This window comes from Trachymyrmex septentrionalis, unplaced genomic scaffold (assembly GCF_001594115.1).
Source record: "Trachymyrmex septentrionalis isolate Tsep2-gDNA-1 unplaced genomic scaffold, Tsep1.0 scaffold8, whole genome shotgun sequence".
NCBI lineage: Eukaryota > Metazoa > Arthropoda > Insecta > Hymenoptera > Formicidae > Trachymyrmex > Trachymyrmex septentrionalis.
Window position 1 is genome coordinate 4,729,895 of NW_017305987.1, and position 19,950 is coordinate 4,749,844.

General features: G+C 36.7%; 1 protein-coding gene across 1 annotated transcript in view; it reads right to left on the reverse strand.

Moving 5' to 3' along the window:
• LOC108754406 (serine-rich adhesin for platelets) overlaps positions 1-19,853 on the reverse strand; it is a 22,450-nt gene extending 2,597 nt beyond the window's left edge. The window contains 5 exon segments of the mRNA XM_018496655.1: positions 3,727-3,908; positions 10,713-10,899; positions 11,532-11,642; positions 12,275-12,400; positions 15,828-19,853. Of these exon segments, the coding sequence (XP_018352157.1) occupies positions 3,727-3,908; positions 10,713-10,899; positions 11,532-11,642; positions 12,275-12,400; positions 15,828-19,853 (4,632 nt within the window).
• Between the last annotated feature and the right edge of the window lie 97 nt (positions 19,854-19,950).

Sequence of the window (19,950 nt, forward strand, 5' to 3'; positions counted from 1 at the left end):
GTATTTTTACATCATGCCACCAAATACAGACAATTCAAATAATAAAAAAATGTTGAGGTATGTGTAACTCTCGATCGCGAAAATCATGGCATTCGCATTGCGTCACGATTTCGTGTAGCTTCCTCGTCACTATTAATTATAGTTTAATTAACCGTTTAATGTGGCATTCGGTCAGATAAAGTTTCGCTAAACTACTCCAAAAGCCGCAATGAGAAACCAGGATGATAATTATTATACGCAACGAGATGATGCAAATACGACGTTACGAAACGTCGCATCAGCCGCGCTTGCCGTTGAAAATTCTGCTTGAATGCAGCGGCGCATCTAGGATGCATCCACGCATATTCTCCCATGCAGCTGGTACGGCACGCGAACACTATCATTTAGCGACTATGTAATTGTCTATTAACTCGAGAGAATAATTTTTGTTACGCCGTTTCCTGGAAGTTATTATACGGACGGAAACTGGTAATTCGACATTTGACGAGGACGATCGAGCGCTCGCGGGAGGTTTCTTTGTTTCCCTAATTGCCTATTAATCGTCAGGTGCGTCCTTCTTCAAAGTCGCCAAGCGCTCTTCCGTAGGTACATGCAAATTTTCTTTTTCCTCTCCGCGACGCGTAATACAAGTTCGCTTTATACAAGAAATAGGAAGAAAAAAATATTTACTCCGAGTTCTTTCATTCACAACATTCCCGTTTTATATCGATGATATGCAGATCGAACGGAATAAATTAGCACGTCGGTTGCAAACTTTTGTCCCGGCTGTTTGGATAAAATTTTTTTTTCGGATATCGGTTCGCACCGCAATATTTGTATCATACGGCAAATATTCCGACGTTATGTTAAATTTTATTTATCGTGGCTGCATATTACAATCCTGAATATGTTGTCGGAAGACAATTGATCACAAGATGGTCTAAGAATTTTGTAATAAAATCATCTGTACATTGAGAGAGAAAAAATTGCAATTATAATTTAATTATAATTTATAGTCAGTTCCGGTATCAGCTCTATATATTTTTTTTTAGTAGAATTATAAATATTACTGCTATCACTAATATTATATCAGTGTAATAATTATAAAAATAAAACTTCTAATCATAATTATTTTACTACGCAATATAATCACAAATACCAAACACTTTTCTCTCATATCTGCGTATAAGCAGAAATACATACATTAAATACATCATTTTTCTATTAATAGCAACTATATAAAAGTTTAAAAATCAAAACTGAAGTTAATACTCATTTATAAAAATTAGAAATAAAATTACTTTTTTTTTATGGAAGTTCTCTGTAATTTTAGAGTTGTAAATATTTCCTTGATGACGCATGAATAACATAAAATTCTATATTTTATTACAAAACGCAATATCTCAGTCATGAAACTAATCAAATCGCACAGATTGTAAAAATGCTGTTGATAACCATTTATTGCTCTTAAATCGAATAAAGAAGACTGAACGAGTATCCTCGAATTCGTTCTTTACAAGATATAAAATTCAATCTTTGCCTAGTGATCTCCACATAGATCTCCACATAGAAACGATCCTTCAACAAACGCAATGGCGGAAGTTTTACGTCCATGTGAAAATGTTTGAGTTTAAACATCATTAGCAGATTATTTGTCGTGCAGTCGATGCTCCCTGCAACCTTCCACAAGCAACTCAGATGTCCTCGAAAAACTCTCTTTTCATATTTTTTTTCTCAAAACACACAAAAAAGTTTACGCGAGATCTAGCCTTATAATTAGACAGAAATAAGATTTAATTTCTCAAATAAAAATGACCAAATATAAAATTATGCTGGATGTTGTTAAGATATAATATTACTTCGAAATCACAAATGCTCCGTGCAAAAATATTTTTTATGAAGAAAAAATATTAAAATCACGAAGCAATCAGCTACGGATATACAACTGTGCATTATTGTGTGAATTAATTCTTACATTCGCATCATCACATACAACTGCAATTTTATCTATGTTTTAAATTACGCAAGATAAGAATCGTTCACCACATTTCTTAAGTAATAGGATATTAATAACTAGCCGTAAAATTATTAATACTTGTAGCCATGTCGCAAGCAATAAACGTTGATTGATTCAAGGAACTGTACGTTGTCACAAGAAATCTTGCATTCTAATTACTGATTGCAATTTACTAAAATGTTTAAAAATTTTTTACTTAATTAACCATCAAATGCATTACTCTCTAATGTATCTCTCTGAAATACTTAAACGTATAAAAAACTATCCATACCTAAACTTATATCCTTCAACGAATATTCGAGGTGATGTCCCGAACGAATCGTTCGGATACTTACGGCACAGGGGGGGCCGTTATCTCTCGTGGAGAGATTAACGAGAGAGCCTCTATCTAAACATTTTAAATAACTGCGGTGTGTATCGATCGTCCAAGTGTCCCACTGAAATTTATCGCGATTGCTTTCCTTGCTTGTTTAGTTCTACCATCCTATCCAGTAATATGTAACGCAAAAAAAGGAGAAAAATATTGTGAGGGAGGAACCGTCAAATGATTGTCAAGTGGTCAGGCGAAAACTATTTTTTCTCTTACAATAATGATATACGCCGAGAAGCTTGAAGAATCTTCGGTTCATAAATAAACCATGCGCAATAAAGAAAAATTAATTACTTTGTTACATCGTAAACTATTTCGCATCATTAATGTAACGTCATTGGGGAGACATATCGGCATTATATAATGCGAGATTTTATTATTTTTGTTGCACTGAAGAGTATTTTTTCTCCTTGGCAAACGACAATTAGTGTCGAAACCTTGTGGATTTTTAATTTATAAGTGAACAACTCGGTTCAAAAAAGTTAATACGATGGCCTAATAATTTTGCATTATTGCAACATAATGTCATCAAGGCTATTATCGATTTATCAATGCGATAATAATCGATGAAGTGTGAAATTTTATGTTATTCTTATGACATCATCTCTACTAACAAAACGTTTTTCTGAAACATTATTTATAAATGCTCCAGAATTGCGAAATCGTTTTTAGTATTAAATAGACGAAACAAAGAGAATTATTTAAAAAAAAATTTCAGAGAAATTAAATATTAGTAGATAGAATATTGTATGAATAATTTTCGGTTATGAATTAAAATTTCGTTCGTCTGTTATACGTGTAAAGAATAAAAATGTTAAAAATTTATTTTATTTTTTCCATTTATAAAAAATAAATGTGAAAAATGTGTCACAATAATATTTTTAATAAATTTGAAATTATTTCTATAAAATTTATATAAAATTATAAAATAACAGAAAATTTTGTATAATAAGAAAATATACATATATGTCGAACATATTTCTTTGTTGAACATATTTGTCGAATTTCTTTTTTGATGAGATTCAATGTGCACGTGGAGACAAACGCGAAAAGAAAGCGCAAGCAAATGCTGTATATTCTTTGCAGGCTCATTATATGAGATTATCTTGTTCTTTTTCCCTATAAATATATTTTCCATAAATGTATAAAAGTATATAAAAATTAAAAGCATATCAGTGCCATTCTCACAAATATTGAAATCAATGATTTAACTGATTCTCTCATACTCTAATTGTATTGAGAGAGAGAGAGAGAGAGAGAGAGAGAGAGAGAGAGAGGGGGGGGGGGAGTGAGAGAGTTGAATCTTAATAAACTCCAATGTTTATATTAACAATGAGAACTATCTTAAAAATATTCGTACCTTTTTTGACGCAAGATATTCCATGCCTCTGGCCACGCAATAACCGAAAACCGTGAGATCTCTGGAGGTCAAGGCTGCTGAATCCTCGCTGAAGTTGTAAAAGTACTGCCTGGTACGGTGATCGCGCAGGTACGCAAGCAGTTTGCCGTACATGACGTACTCCAGTATGAGATAATGAGGCTCTGCAATCAGAGAAAATCATACATTAAATCCTTTATTTCATTCATGGAAGAGCGCATTGGAGCATGTCGCTCCTGCGTTTCGAATAAGGGGATCTCAATCAGCGAAGGATAACTCTTATTCATCAACTCTTACTCACGATTCAAATGAGTAATGACATTTTCAAGAGACGAAGCGAATATATAGTATCACGAAGTACACCGTGTGTATTGAATTTACTTCAATAATGATTTACCATTCGTGGCACACTTTATCGCGGTTCAATAAATCGAAAACATCGCCATGTGAAACGCAGCATTTTTCTCGACCTCCGTTACGCTTTCGTAAGATTGATCGAATTTTTTCCGATTGCATCAATCGATTGCATTATAGTCGAAATAAATGTAAATGTGTAATCAATGCGTTTGAATTGCGAACTTATACATGGAACACTCTTTGTATCACATAAAAATATAACTTTTATATATTCAAATAATAATTCATTTAAATATTAGCATATTTCAACATTAAATAGAATAAATTAACTACAATATGTATAATAATTATGTATCATTATTGACGTTAAATATTATGACATCGGTTATTTGCTACGACATAACTCGAAAGTTATTATTTTGGTGTTACTTATAGAAAAGGAACAGAAATATAAAGAAAAACAGGAAAAACATACTTTCATTTTTCAGTACATTGAAATTATATTTGAAAATTAACATTACACAAATTTTAATGATTCAAAACATTCAAGCTCATTTTCTAATAAACTTTATTTTTTTTCACATTATTGTAACAAACGAGCGACATATAATTGAAAAGGAACATTTGAATATTTAATTATTGCTTTAATAAAATTACATTTTAAATAGAATTTACTTAATTATATTATATTTATTTATTTGCCACGCTTTTATCGTCACGACGATAGATAAAAAGGTGTACAGGATTAGAGGAACACATGATGAGGATGTTGGAGAAATATTTCACATTCGAAATAATTTAAGAGGCATGCTCTTGAGAGAGTCTCGCTTAGGTAGTACCCGCTTGATTGTAACTTATGGAACCACTTTTGTCGGCGTGTCGAATCGTAATTCTCATATTAGATCGATATTATGATCCTCCCTAATAATTCTTGTTCGCCAAGTAGCATATGTTAGTAGCGTGTGCTGCTCGCTCCAAATTAATCGCGTTAGTACGTTTTTCAAACTGGATTAAACGTAATACTTACAATACTTGTTTCGATCGTATTAAGTCGCGCGTTATTAACGTGTATTAGCAATTCAATACCGTAACACTGTGCTGAATAAGTTGTATCGCAATTACCACGCTATGTATGCTTATACACGAACATTAATGTATCAGTATATTAAGCTTTATTAAATCCGACAGAAATTATCAATTAATAGAAAAATACAAATAAAAAGATCACTACTAAATTCGCAATTACTTATTAATTTGATAAAAAGAAAATAAAAAAGATTATATATATTTTATACGTAAAATCACTGTTGGAAATTAACAAATTCTGAAGATTTTCTTACTACAATTACCTTAATTGCCGTAACCATATAAATTAAAAATTTCCAGATGTTTATATATATTATAATTTAAATGTTTTATAAAGAATTACAGTTAAAAATATTGAATGAAGGATCACTGCGTACAAAGGATTTCTCTTCAAAAGCTTGTTCTCTCGTTGGCACATGATATATTTAACCTCCATTGTCAAACATATGCGTGTTGAATTCGTTGAACTCTACGTTGCAAAAAATTACGGATCCGCGCCTATGTCGATCGATATGGCACGCGCACGATACAATAGGCGTGACGAATGTGAAGCAATACGAGTGCGCATTACGTGGGCTGTGATATCGTTCACGTTTCATTTTCACGCAGATCATATTTTGCGCATGCAAGACTGATAGAAACGCGTTCGAGGAAACGATGAAACGACGACACACAGACAAGAATAAAATATATTCGGTCAGTGTTATAAAACAAGTTCCTCTCGGATCTCCTGTTAAATCTTACGTGCATCGTATATGCAAATCATCCGGAGATAGTTAATTGTAAACAAAATTATAAACGCGATGACATTGAGACTTTGACGCAATTCAACGGGTTTTAAACCGCGAAGTATAATGACGTGTAATTAATTCTATTGAATTTTGAGACATTCGTTTTCAAAATAAGAATGACGAATGAAAATATCAGGAACTCATTTAATAACACGGCAAGTTTCGTCGTAAAGTTTAAACCTAAGTATGCTATCAGTCTTTTAAATTTCCAAGATATTATCTACATGAAGAATTTATACCAAAAAAGAAGATACTATGTTCCTGAGTTCGCAAATTTTAAAGAATGCTGCTTCTTAATGTCGCTCCTATTTCATACACGTCGTCGTGAAAGCAAATAAGCCACCGAAACTCGATTAGGGACAAAAAGAAAAAGCGGACAATAGCTTAATAAGAGAGGCATATCATTTTTATCGGATACATAGCATATTTTTTGGACTCAGAAAAAAATCGTTTCGCGATAAAAAAAAATTCAACGTAATTGTGATGTCTTCATCAAGCATTAATGCATAAATTCAATGCGCGTGATTTGTTAGAAATATTAATTTATTTGTAATACAAATAAAATACCTATATGAATTTCCGAGGTTATTAGTGCATAAATTAAATTAATGAATTCATAGTCGATGAGAGATATAATTCGCAATATATGTACTTACCAAACTAAAACCTGCAACTAAAACTTCGTTTGATAAGTATATACATTCCAATTATTTGCGAATTATATTTTATCGCTTTACAAATACATAATTTATACACAACCTCGTAGACTTATGTAATAGCCTATTTTACTTGTATTTTACTTTGTATTGGATTTATTTTTAAAGCCACAAAATCTATTAATCTAATTTATTTTAATTTAATTTGTTTTTCTCTGAGATTGACAAATTTCTTTCCTAAAACGTTAGAAATATAAGAATTTACCGAATCTTTAATGTCTACCACCCAGTTCTCCGGCTGCTAATAATTCTCTTGGCGGTCGAAGCACGACTGTTCAACGTGAGACGTTTATTTTCGTCTGAACGACGATCGTAAAACGGCCAAAAGACTTTTCTTTGACGAACGTCGCCGGAAAGAAATTCGAACGTGGCCGCAAACGACGATAAACGCGATGGGGCCGAAATTTAAATGTCGTAAATTTTATACGGTGGTCTCGAGTTTCTGAACCGTTAGGAACTTTCCACGTTCACCATTGTGCGAGGGTTAGAGTTGTGAAGAGAACCCTTTAAGGCCCACTCCCTGAATCAGTGACGCCCAAAATGCTGGTACATCTCTAAGCGATTTGCCGCAGCAATCATCTCGGCCTTTACTGCGCCCACGATGAGCATCTTATCGTTATGATTGGCCTACCGAACAAATATCTTTCCTTCCCAAGTTTATTTCTCTCATGATAATGATTGATTTCTCTCACAATAATCTTTTTCGACAATTAAATATTGATTAGCTCTATTATGTTTGCTGTTCAGGAAATATTAAAACGATTAATAATATTTCTAACACGATAATTAATATAATAAAAACTTAACGCCAGATTTTATTGATGAGTTTTATTTCTATTAAGGAAGGATTTCTCTAAAAACAATCCACGTATAAATAAAAAAAAGGAATTTAAAAAAATTATACAGAAGTTTTGTTAAAATAAGATTATTATAACTAACTTGACTTTTTAAATGATATTAAATGAAATAGAAATTAAATAGAGACTGACTTTTTAATAACTTATTTTTTAATTAATTGATAGAAATGAAGCAACATAACTTTATTTTAATCAAAGCGAATGATAACGTTATCGAACTGTTACATTTAAATAAGTTGATCATCCGGCCGATTATATCGTTGCTCGTTTTTTCATTTAGCTTCTTTTGATTCGCGAATTGAACAGCCGTATCGCGAAGATACCCATTTAATAAACACATTGTACAACAACGAGGCACTTCGCGGGGATGCGTATGGAAATTTATACGAACGATGAGAATGATGATATCGAACAACGCATGGAAAAGGAGAAAGACATATAATGGTCTCTGACTCCCCGATTTATGTATCTCGATGCGTACAAAATTGTTCGAATCTTTTTTATATCTCTATCTTCAAATTTGCCCCCTGCAAAAAAATACAAAACTCAACAAATTAATATTTTATTTGTGACAATATATATCTTTTTTGTCCGTCAATTTTCTAATTTAAAAAAAATATACATACACAATGTTGTCTATAAAATTTCAAAAATTATTATATTTGAGTTAAAATTTTACCTACAGATATATTATAATACTATATTATACTAAAAGAAATATTTATGACTATTACATAATAACAATAATTATGGGTAAAAGCTCTTTTAAAATTATTTATTCCCTATAATATTAATAATAATCATTATACATTAATAATTCTCTCAAATGTATATAATTTGCACCGAAAATGACTATAAATTATAGTTAAAATATGGTAATTGTAATCATTTTCTCTCAGTAAATGACACTATATATATATATTTTTTTTTTTCATGAAAGTTATTCTTTATATGAGAAATATAAATTTGAACGTAACATGTGGAATAAAATTTTTAATGCTTATTCGAGAAAGAGAGAGAGAGAGAGAGTTTATTTCCTACATCCAAATTCCCCATAAATAATTTTGATAAAGAATTTTAAATATTAATATTTCTTATGTATATTTTCTATTAAAAATGATTAAAGTTCTGGAAAGGCATATTTAATTTTTTATCGTAAAAAGTAATTTTTTCATAATAAAGATCGTTTTTCAAAAAAACAATCCATTGAAGTATTTATCTGCAAGAAAATTATTTAGCAATTTGTTACGCATACACTTTCGATAATGAAGCCCCGGCGCCTTCGATTACTCGATTCGATATTGTGGAAGCAGGATGCTGCGATTTTTAATCAATTATATGATGAAATAACCAAGGAATTATACGTCGATTACACTTTTGTTTGCAAATAGATGCAATCACTGATGCTTTTACGCAAACTTATGCATGAAGGAACAACAATTGCGTCGTATCAAGTGGAAAATTTATTTTGATTGAAAAAATATTAATAACTTATTTCCGTCCGTAAAATCAAGATTTCAAGACAAATAATTTTAATTTAACATCGTGGAGGAACAACATTGATTAAAAAATACATAACATAAGTATTGTTTATAGTAGTATTTAATTTGCAGTTTTCAAGTTTGTGAACTATAATTATCTATTAAAGCACAATAACAACGCAAACAAAACGGATAAAATCTTTTTCAAAACGAAGTAATTCTTATAGAATTATCATAATGACTGTTTAATTTATCGTCTAGGCAAACACAATCGCAGAAAGACAAACATTTTCACGCTGACCATTTAATCGAATTCCCGCGTAACTGCTTAATGTGCAATCATTTAAAAAACATATAAACGTGTGATTCAACAACAGTAAAACATGCAAAACGTATTTCGCATATTTCGATTTCCGATGTAAATATGCGATTTAAAAAAGCGATAAAATTTTTTCGTGGCATTTGTAGTTTTGGCATATTTAAACAGTTTAAAAGTATTGGTAAAGTAAATTAAATCACGACGAGATCACGACAGAAGTTTATTGTTTTATTATATTTAATTATAATATTTATTAACCACGTGGAACGTTCACGGCCATTTTATTAGTTTGAATAATGAGAATAGGTTGCTAACTCGTAGCTTGTCTGCGAATTTCGATTAAATTGCAAGGACGACTAGTGTATCGCAAACGCATCGCGGTGGAGGCGGTGGCAGCGACCTGATTGGAGGAATCGTAATCCAGACGTGGTTCTATCTGTGTATGCCTCTCTTCGGCGTGATTACTTAATTACTATATACCGGCGATCCGTGCATTTTTTTCTGCGTCGAAGTGCCGGCAGTTAAAATGATTTTTACAAAGTTTACGCTGCCAAGGCCCGTACGCAAGCGGCGACATGCAAGGTCGTAGTTAAGTGACGGTAATGAGGAAGATTCACCGAGTACAGTTGTGGCGTGTAGCTGCAGGTGCAGCGCCGATGCAAATCGAAATAGGGATCGCGTAAGGATACATTTTCGCGAGAAATTGCGCGATGCGTGTCGCACGGTCGGTACGTGTCGATGCCATATGGTGTATTTCTCCTCTCTCAGTTGATTATAGTGTACGATCAGATGCACCACGTATGCAACGTATGCAGGAATGATTCCAGATGAAAGTAATTTTACGTTAATTGAAAAAAGATTATACTACGTTCGGTTAGATGTTCGAGCAATTACGTTTGAGAAGTGCAGACTATTAAATTAATATTATTCATCCTGAGGTTCATTTTTGATTGTAAAATTCATTCCAACATGCTATTAAGAGCACTAACATCTCTTTTATCAAATACATTTTACCGCTTCTATGTGTTTATTTATTAATTTTTATTCTACTTTGGATGAAATTTTTGATTGAATTGTAAATATTAATTAAGATATAATTAAACGTATAATCAGTAACTAAAAAATTATTCGCGCATATATAATATCTTTACTTTAAAAAATATTAATCTTTTAATACTAATTCATAAAAATTTCAATCTACAATATTATATCTACATATAATAATAAAATATAAATGCTAAATGGGTTTTTTTTTCTGTATAACTTCAATCTTTTATATCTTGTATAGCTGTGCTTAAGTTCTGCACGTATTTATTGAAAAAATATCAAATAGATGTTATGTAATGTTATATACAACTTACCTTCTTCGGTGCAGCAACCTAAAAGTGTTACGACATTTGGATGACTGCCTAATTGCTTCATAATTTCGAGTTCTCGATCTAAGTCTTCCTTCTCTCGATCAGAAGCGCCTTCTTTGACGGTTTTCACTGCTACTAATCGAGTCGTGCCTTGATGACCTGTCAAATCGTCGGCTTCGGCCTTCCACACCTGATATTGATTCAATCATATTTCAAATGTTTATTAATTGTCAGCTTTAAAAAAATTTTATTTCCCTTTAAATTTGCAATTAATTTACTGTTGCATTTTTTTAAACGCATTCCATTTAAATAAGGCCAATTATTGATAATCATAATTTAAGATTGAGGATTTTAATTTTTTTCCTATTCGTTTTATGTTATTAGAGATGTCTATTGTCACTACTTTGAAAATTTATAATCACAATGGGAAAACAATTATACCAATGGCTGTGCCATCTTTTAATTAATAGAAAAAAAATTCCATCACAATAGATTACACATTCCCCAAGTTTTCTCACAATTTTACGTAATCAATTCGAATGTATTACGCTAACTACCCATTATCGTATCTCGTAAATAAGTACGACGTTCAAATCGCGCACGTCGAAAGCTGTTATTACTATCGAAATCAACGTCGATAGAATTGCGCAAGTAAAAGAATAGATAAAATCGCTGAGGAAATATCGGAAGAAGGAACTGCTGAACTTGGCCGCGAAGATTACGTTTCCGCATGGACTTCAGGTATTTCGTTAAAATCTTTCCGACAGCCGCAAATTACAGGCTGCCTTTTTTATAGGGATGCCGCAAGAAGTATCTTCTCACCTGGCCGAAGTTTCCTTGCCCGAGGACTGTCTGTAATCTAAGCTTATCTCTAGGAAACTCCCATCTGGATTCTTGAGATGGCGGAGGCGGCGGTTTCTCAGCTTCGTGACACTGCGCGGGGAGATAAAGATTAAACTGCAGTTAAGAATTGCCTAAAAAATAGCTGCTAATTGACATGCATGGGAGTGAACGTTCGATACGTCGCGTCGTCTGGAATTAATCGCGTTCTATTGCTGACGTAAATTTCTTTCATGTTAAGGAAATGAACTTCCGGGATTTTCCATTGACGTGTCTCTATGCATAATGAAATCAATATATTATTATGTATGCAATAATTCGCTCTGAATATTTATGCAAATTATTTCTTCAAATAAAAAACGAAGAGACAGCTATTAATTAAATTATATTAGTAAAATTGATTTTATTTATAAAATGCAATTATTTATCAAATTAATTTTGATTTATAAATAAAATCATTTTTATTAATTGTAATTTAACAAGTGTCTCCATTATTTTCTATCTGAATAAATAATTTCTAAAATATAAATAAAACTATTTTTGTTATCACGATACTCGTAAATTATTTAGCCTAAATATCTTTTTGCGTGGTCGCTAAATTGAACAAAGTACAATTCAACTGAAAAAATTTACATCATGTGACGAACGCGTCGAAAAGCTGTGCAAACAATTACTACGTGACTGCTGTCGCATTAAATATCTGAGAGTGTTCGTTAATTTCTCACCAAGTGTTGTATCCTCGGTAGTTTCGTGATCGCCTTCTCGATGGACGTCTTGAAGTCGCCGTTTTCGAGATTAAGAGCGTCCTTCCTGCAGCTTATCTCCGATGACGTGTCCGACTCCTCGAGCACCTGCATAAGCAAATCAACGTCAGCGCAACGTATGTGCAGCATACCGCTCGCACGCGCATCGGCGAGCCACTTGAATCGGTCGTCACTCCCATTTAATTGGGAGGCGCAATGCCGCGTGGCAATGAAGATCAGCGGGATAAATTGAGGTGTCCTGTGAGTATTTCCGCGAATAATATTGCAGGAATAAAGTTAGACGAAATATATTGCGATTCCATGCAAATATACGTCGATTTTTTTTTGTTTTTTTTTTACAAAGTCGATCAGATGCATGCAAATAATGCAAAAATGATGATCAATTATATCTTCGTAGCTTTCAAGGATGAGATTAACTAAATTGCACTGGAGTATTTTTAATATCTGAGAATAGTAATAAAGAGAATAATTTGCTTCCCGCAGAGCACGAACTAATAGTATAACATCAATATTGTAATTTTCCACTCAATAATATAAATGTAATTTAACACATATTATACAATACATGGTAGTTGTTGACTAGAAAATTACAATATTGATGTAATGTTACTGTTACTTTTATTCTGCAAATTGAAGAGTTTTTCTCTGCACCAAGTACCAACCATATTTGGTTATAATTATGCAAGGTATTATCATGCACAGGTTATTTTAAAGAAGAGCATCTATATAGAGTCGCTTATGTCATGCGAGAATCATCAGGAAAACGGATCGGTTTGCCTGTCGACGGTGAAATTTCAATCTCGAAGAACACAGCACACCCGAGTTTAGCATCGAGCTCATCTGAACTAACTTGGCAAGCCCGAAAACGATTTCGCTTATTTATATGGCCCCTGTACTCGTCCTTTCTCCCTTCTCCCTTCATTTGCGTGCTCCTTTTTTTACCGTCCACGCAAACCTTTGTACCGCCATTCAGATTTATTTCCATGACTGTCAGGTTAAATTTAAATTTATGCCCCCGTTATTATTTATGAACGTCTCGCGGGCGTGAAAGCATTTCGCTTATGTCATTTCCGGAAATTTTGTGGTCTGCGCCATTAATTTCGCTATCATTTCTGACGCCAAAAAGATTGTTGACACTTATTCGCAAGAAATGGAATTTCCGCAATTAAGAACTATAATAGAAAATGTGGAAGAAATTCTCACCAAGACAAGAAACGGAATTTTCGCAGTTAAAAACTGCGATATAGACCAGAAATGTGTGGTTCACCAACGAATGCTATAAAGAGTAAATATTAAAGTATAAATTCACGAGATATCTAATTGTAGAAGTATATTATTGATGTAATTATGAATAATTACACAAATGTAATGCTCGGCACAAATATCCTTATTTTCAGACACGATTGTATTGATGAGGCTCGCACGAGAAGATATTCAACCTTCGACGCAACCTTCTTGTTGACTATCCGAGGAAAATTCCACGGAAAAAGAATCATCGTAGATAATGAGCCGAACAATTTTCGCATTATCCAACGTTCGCGTTCATCTTCTCATTTACTAATGCGCCACGCTTCGTCTGATGATACTGTGCTCGAATCATCCCGAGATTATTCTGCATACAATGAACTTGTAGTAATTGCTGGGGAGGGGAAGGGAGAAGAGATAGTTAACCATTTCATGAATCACCGCAAAGCTAGCCTTCGCGAAGAAATTATTCGATGACCGCGTTTGATATTCATTCACGACGAAGTCACGGCCGTGATAACGTGGCAAAATAATTGTGTTCGAAATTTAAGTAATTGATGAAATGTAAAAAAATTTTTTTGCCCATCATTTTTGAACTTCCAAACATAATTATTTTGATAATTCAATAAAATTATTTTCAGCTCCAATAAAATGTTAGATCTTATAGTCAAATCGTTTTTTTTTTTTTTCGTAAATGTACATTAATATTAATTCTTTTTATATGAGTTATGTTACTTTGATTCCTTAAAACTAATTGGTGCCTTTTAATTAACATAAATTAAATGTGTGTCTCACAGGCTCAGTTAGTGAGACATAGTAACTGCGTTACAGATTTTGACATCAGCTACAGAGGGTTCTTTAAAACTCATTTTAATTAATAGCTGTGCAGGATACTTTCTAATAATTATGAGCTTAGCGGACTGCATTTAGATCATCTAATAGTCCATAACAGCAGCAATTCAAATGTCGTCGATATGCGTTAATTATCAAAATGTTAGCACGATTCCGCTGCGATATAACGAACGTCGCCAAATAACCGTACGATAAACTCACGATGATAATCTTGGTCATACAGCGTAACGATACGTAAACGGCACTGTCGTATGAAAAGCAATTTGTACCTCAGCATCTCGTGCATCAATTAAAAATAGAGTGACGCTTTTTCATCACTCTCTCTCACCGTCTCTTCCGCTGGTACGATAATCTTGATCGCAACCACACTCAAGAGAGAGTAGATCTGATCTCCAATTAAATCATAATGTTCTATAAGTCATATCAGAATGAAATATTATGTTACTTATTTAGACAATATTAGTACAATCTTGTTCAATTCATCGAAAAATTTAAATTTCGATCGGTCTGAATTTTTGTCTCCAATTTTTCCTACTTTTTCTTCAAAAATTTTGAAAACAATTATCTATGTGACATTTTTTCTGTTTAATAATATTTAAATTTATATTATATTAAATACAAAACAGAGAACTATAAACTGAAGAATTGAGATAACACGAAAATTATTTGAGTTTATAAATAAATAATAAGATATTTAAAATTTCAGAAACATAGTTTTTGGTTGTAAAAAATCTTCAGTTGCAACCAATAAAATAATTAATAGAATTGAGAAGATTTCGCGCATGTTTGGTACACAATAATTAAACATTTAATTCGATAATATACTTTGAATTAATCTGAATTTTTTCTTCTTCCATTTTTTCTCTGCAAATTTTGGAAATAATTATCCATCTTTTGATGTTCAACAATGCTTAAATTTATTAAATACAATAGAACTACAAAAAAATTGAATTAAAGAATTGAAATTAGTTGAAGATTACTTGAGTTTAAATGAATATAAGACATTTAATTTCAAAAATATAGTTTTTACATTAGTTGTAAAAATATCTTCATTTGAAATCAATAAATCGTTGAAAAGATTTCACACATTTGGTAATTATAAAAATTACATGTTGCTATTCCCAGTATTTTTCTATTAAAATGTCATATTTAATATAAATCCAGTGTATATCCGCAAAACGTATTTCCTAAGTATTCCTCTCACAATCACGTGTTTTCGATATTTATAAACGGATTCAAATCGTGTTTACCAGTTCTCCGATCACAATGCGAGACTCCATCTCGAGAAAGAGAAAAACGAAATATCACGAATCGATCTAGAGCGTGGCGATTCGCGCATACTTTCTAATCCCGATCTAAGCTAAATCGATCGCAATGTTGGCACGCTAAGCGACCTCGAAACCTCGAACTCGCTCACCTTACGATTCCTAAGTATCAGTCTTCTGAGAATGAGCCCGACGCCGACGGCGATGGGAAAGACGACGAGAGTGGCCAGGATGTAGCCGACCACAGCAACCGTCTCCTGAGTGGCGATCACGTCGCCGTCGTGCCGCTTCAATATCACCTCACTGATGTTCGTCGATTCCCGCGGGCTCACCGAGATCGGTTCGCCGGTCTCGAAGAACGTCCTGTTGAGCCCGCCGGGATGATACATCGTGCCGTTGTATTCCGGCAGAATCGAATGATGATAGGCAGGTCTGTACCTCGTCCTGTTGGTCGTGGTTACGAAAGAGTAACCTTTCGACCCTGAAGGTACAGCAGAATCCTGGGATTCACGATTCTCCTCGTGTTTGTCCTTTCGGGAGTTTGTTGAAACGGTGGGTTCCTTAGACTTGGGAACGGGAACGGTGGTCGATGTACTTCCATTAATTTCCGTCGCGTTATCAACAGTCGTCGCTAACTCGAGATTCTTCTTCGTTGTCGTCGTCGACGACGTCGTCGTCGTTCCCATGATCATCGTCGTCAATGCGGGATCGCTCTGTGGATCGGAATCCACCGGAAGCATCACCTGTTCCGTACCTCGAGCGAATCCGTCCATCGACCCGCTGCTGTTGAAGATATCCGACGTGTTGTACAGATGCATGATCGGTAGCACGTCGTCCTTGTCTTTTGACTTGTCTGATAAATTACGCGCCCTGACTTCCGGCGATCTCTCGCCAGACACGCGTTTCCCATTCTTTGTTACCGTGGGCGGCGACGAGGTAGGCAGGACCTTCGACCTTCTGCTCGAAGTCTCGTTTACATGGACGTCATTCTGAATTGGCGAAACCGTTGTCGTCGTCGTCGTCGTTGTTGAAGTCGTCGTCGCATCTTTTGCTCGGTACCTCTTCTGGATCTCCGAAGGGTCCAGATTGTTTTCCTTCGCGGCGTCCGTCGATCTCGAGGTGTTAGTCTCCAGATCGGTAGTGGTTCTCTCCAATTCCGACAATATTCTAGGCGTGACCGGGAAAACCGGAGCGGCCGGCACTGTCGACATCGTCGTCGTCGTTGTTGTTGTCGTTGTCGTCGTCGTCGTCGTAATCGCGACAGCTTCATCCACTTGCTCAATCACTGTCACGGTCGTCTCGCCGATCCCGTCTATCGTTGCGTCCACTTTATTCTCGGTCTTGTTCAGCATCGCGATACCCTGATCCTCGTCTTTCTGATCGTTGCTCCTGATATCGCTTTCATTGAAACTTGACTTGGCAGTAACGACGTCATTCTCAAGAACGTAAGACTTTTCCTGCTCCGTCGTCGTGATCGCGTCGACGAGAACAGACGGATCGGTCGCGTCCAATGTCTCGTCGGCTGCACTCGAATTTCGACTTAAGATCCCCATAACGGTGGTTTCTTGAAAACTATTGTCACCCGGCACTTCGTTCACCCCGCTGGCACGCGTAACTTCCCGAAGAGAATCGTCACCTGGCACTTCATCGTCCGAAATTTTCCCGCGACTCGCAACTCGTGTCCCGTTCGACGATCGATCGTTCGCCACTAACTTATCCTTAGCACTATCGATCTTCTCCTCACCGTACTTCAGTCTCCTGATACCGTTCGAAGGAGACTGAACTCCGCTCGAGGAGACCAACACCCTGTGACGCTTGCTTGTCACCAGAGTCGAAGATTCTTCGCTTATAGTTGATCTTTGATTCAGCACTGCGCTGGCGCTCTTTCTTAACAATCTCCGATCATTAGCACCCTCCTGCTCGCTGGTTCGCAACTTAGTGTGGTTCCACCTAACCGTACCTCTGCTTGCGATCTCCGGCGACTTGGTGGATCTGGACGTCGACGAGACAACGCTATCGTTATTCGCGGCTGAATGCAAGGAGGACCAGGTAACTGCCGCTCGCTGGCCGGCAGCGCCTCGTTGTTGTTGCGGAACAGCTTTCCTCGATCGTTCCCCCACCAGACCGTCAACTACACCGGGCAACGTACCAGCAGCTGCGGCTGGCTCGACGGTCGCGCCAGCACTGAGTCCCGTCGGTGTTCGTGCCGATTCTATACCGCCATCACCGGCACGAGGAAGCAGAAGAGGAGAAGACGGCGGCGGCGGTGGTTGCTGCTGCTGCTGCTGCTGCTGCTGCGGTCGCTGCTATGACGATCCACCGCTCGTTATCTCAGCACCGCTACCAGCAGCATTACCTGCCCCCCGTCTTTCCTCACCGCTTAATCCGGGTCCGGTGTAGTTGCGCAACAATCGCGTCACGTTCGTTATCGTATAAGCGTACACGTGTTGCTGCGGATGCTGTTGCTGGTGCTGCTGCTCCCGCGGTTGTTGATCCGAGTCGACGACGACGACGACGACAGGTGCGGGCAACTCCGTTTTCGAGGACGATGTCAGTGTTGGCGATGATTTCGAGACGACGTCGCCGCCGGCCGACACGCGAACCGGTCGATCCGCGATGGGATCCACGACCGGTTGCTGCTTAACGGTATTTCGATGGCTCCGCTCGCTCTCGATCGCGAAACTCGACAGCCCGAAGCTGTTGTCCGGCACGACGATCCGCAGAGTCGACGATTCCGCCCGCGATGGTACCAACGATGTCATCTTGGTGCTGTCGCTCTCTCGGGACCTCTCACTCTCTCTCTGCGATGTTGACACCGCCCTCTCGGCACCCGTTAACTTGTGCTCCGATTTCTCCGCGTTCCCTGCTTCCGTCTCCGCCGCCTCGGTGACTTTCTTCTTTTCGCTGTCCTTCCCAAAATCATTGATCCTCCGAAGGCTTTCGGCGGTCCCGTTCGAGGCCGTGATCGTTTTGTTCGAGAGTTTCGCATCGATTTCACTCTTCACGATGATGACCCTCGCCTCAACATCGAATTGCCGCGGTATCTGGGTCGTCGTGCTCATCTCGCTAACGTGGGCTACGTTTTTTCTCTCCAGCGGAGAGTCGCTGCGGTGGAATTTGTCATCCACCGTATTCATCTCGGTCTTTGTTTCCGAGTCACCAACGGCTCCGACACCAGGGCTCGACTCGTTCCCGGGAATAATATTGGACACAACGTCCGCCGTGGGCCTTGGCTTCCGGTAATGTAACCCGTTGCCCGAGCTTCTAAACGTGTTCTTAATCCTCGATACTTGATTCTTCTCAACCGTCCGACGTTCTAACGTTTCCAACGCAATATTCATTTCTTCATTCATAATCTCCTCCATCGGCGTCGCGATCGTCGCGGTGAATCTATTTGCGGAATATCTTCTGCGCGAGGTAGTCGGGTTCGTCGATGTCGCCTCCACGGAGTTATTACTGCTGCCGGTGGCGTTCAGCGCATCCGGTTGAAGCTTCTGGCCGAAATAAAGAAACTGCGACATATCTTCCATCGGAATATTACTCTCCACTGGCCGGAAGTGATTGTACAATGACTCTGGCATCGATACGGTGTTCTTCTTGCGCATTTCTGCGTCTCCCAATTTTGGATTGGTAGCTGGCGTTGAAGCGATCGAAGAAAGTGTCGAAGAAATGTTTTCGTTCTCCTCGGTCGTCGGCGATAGAGATACGTTTTTAGATGTTTTCGTAGTTCGCGATTCTAGCTCTCCTCCCGTCACGTTGAGACTAATCACGGAAACGATTTTTTCAATCGGTTTCCTCGACGATTGCGGAGTTTCCTCTTTCATCGATACCTCCGTTCGAGCGTTTGTGACGTAAATGCCGTTTCTAGTCTCTTGGGTTTCCAGGACGTCCTGAGGATCCTTCGAAATGATGTCGCCAGGTCGTGGCCTACGACTGGAAAGAATCCGGTGAGGCTCATGCAAACGTTGATTCAAAATCTGTCGTCTTCTTGCAGTGAGGATGTTGCGTAGTGTCTGCTCGCGTTTAGCCTTTGACGACGACGGTTCCAACGTGTGCAAGGATGTACGCCCATTACGATGATCCGTGACTGAAGCGTCTGTAAACAAAAAATGGTACTTCTGGAAGACATCTTTAATTTCCTCAAGTAAATTAAGTACAGAAATAGACGACAATTTCATAGATATAAATACTGACGAGTAGAAGGCATGAATTTAATTTTAATGTGTGTGACTCGCGTAAAAATAACTAAAATTCACAGAATACGTTATATTAATC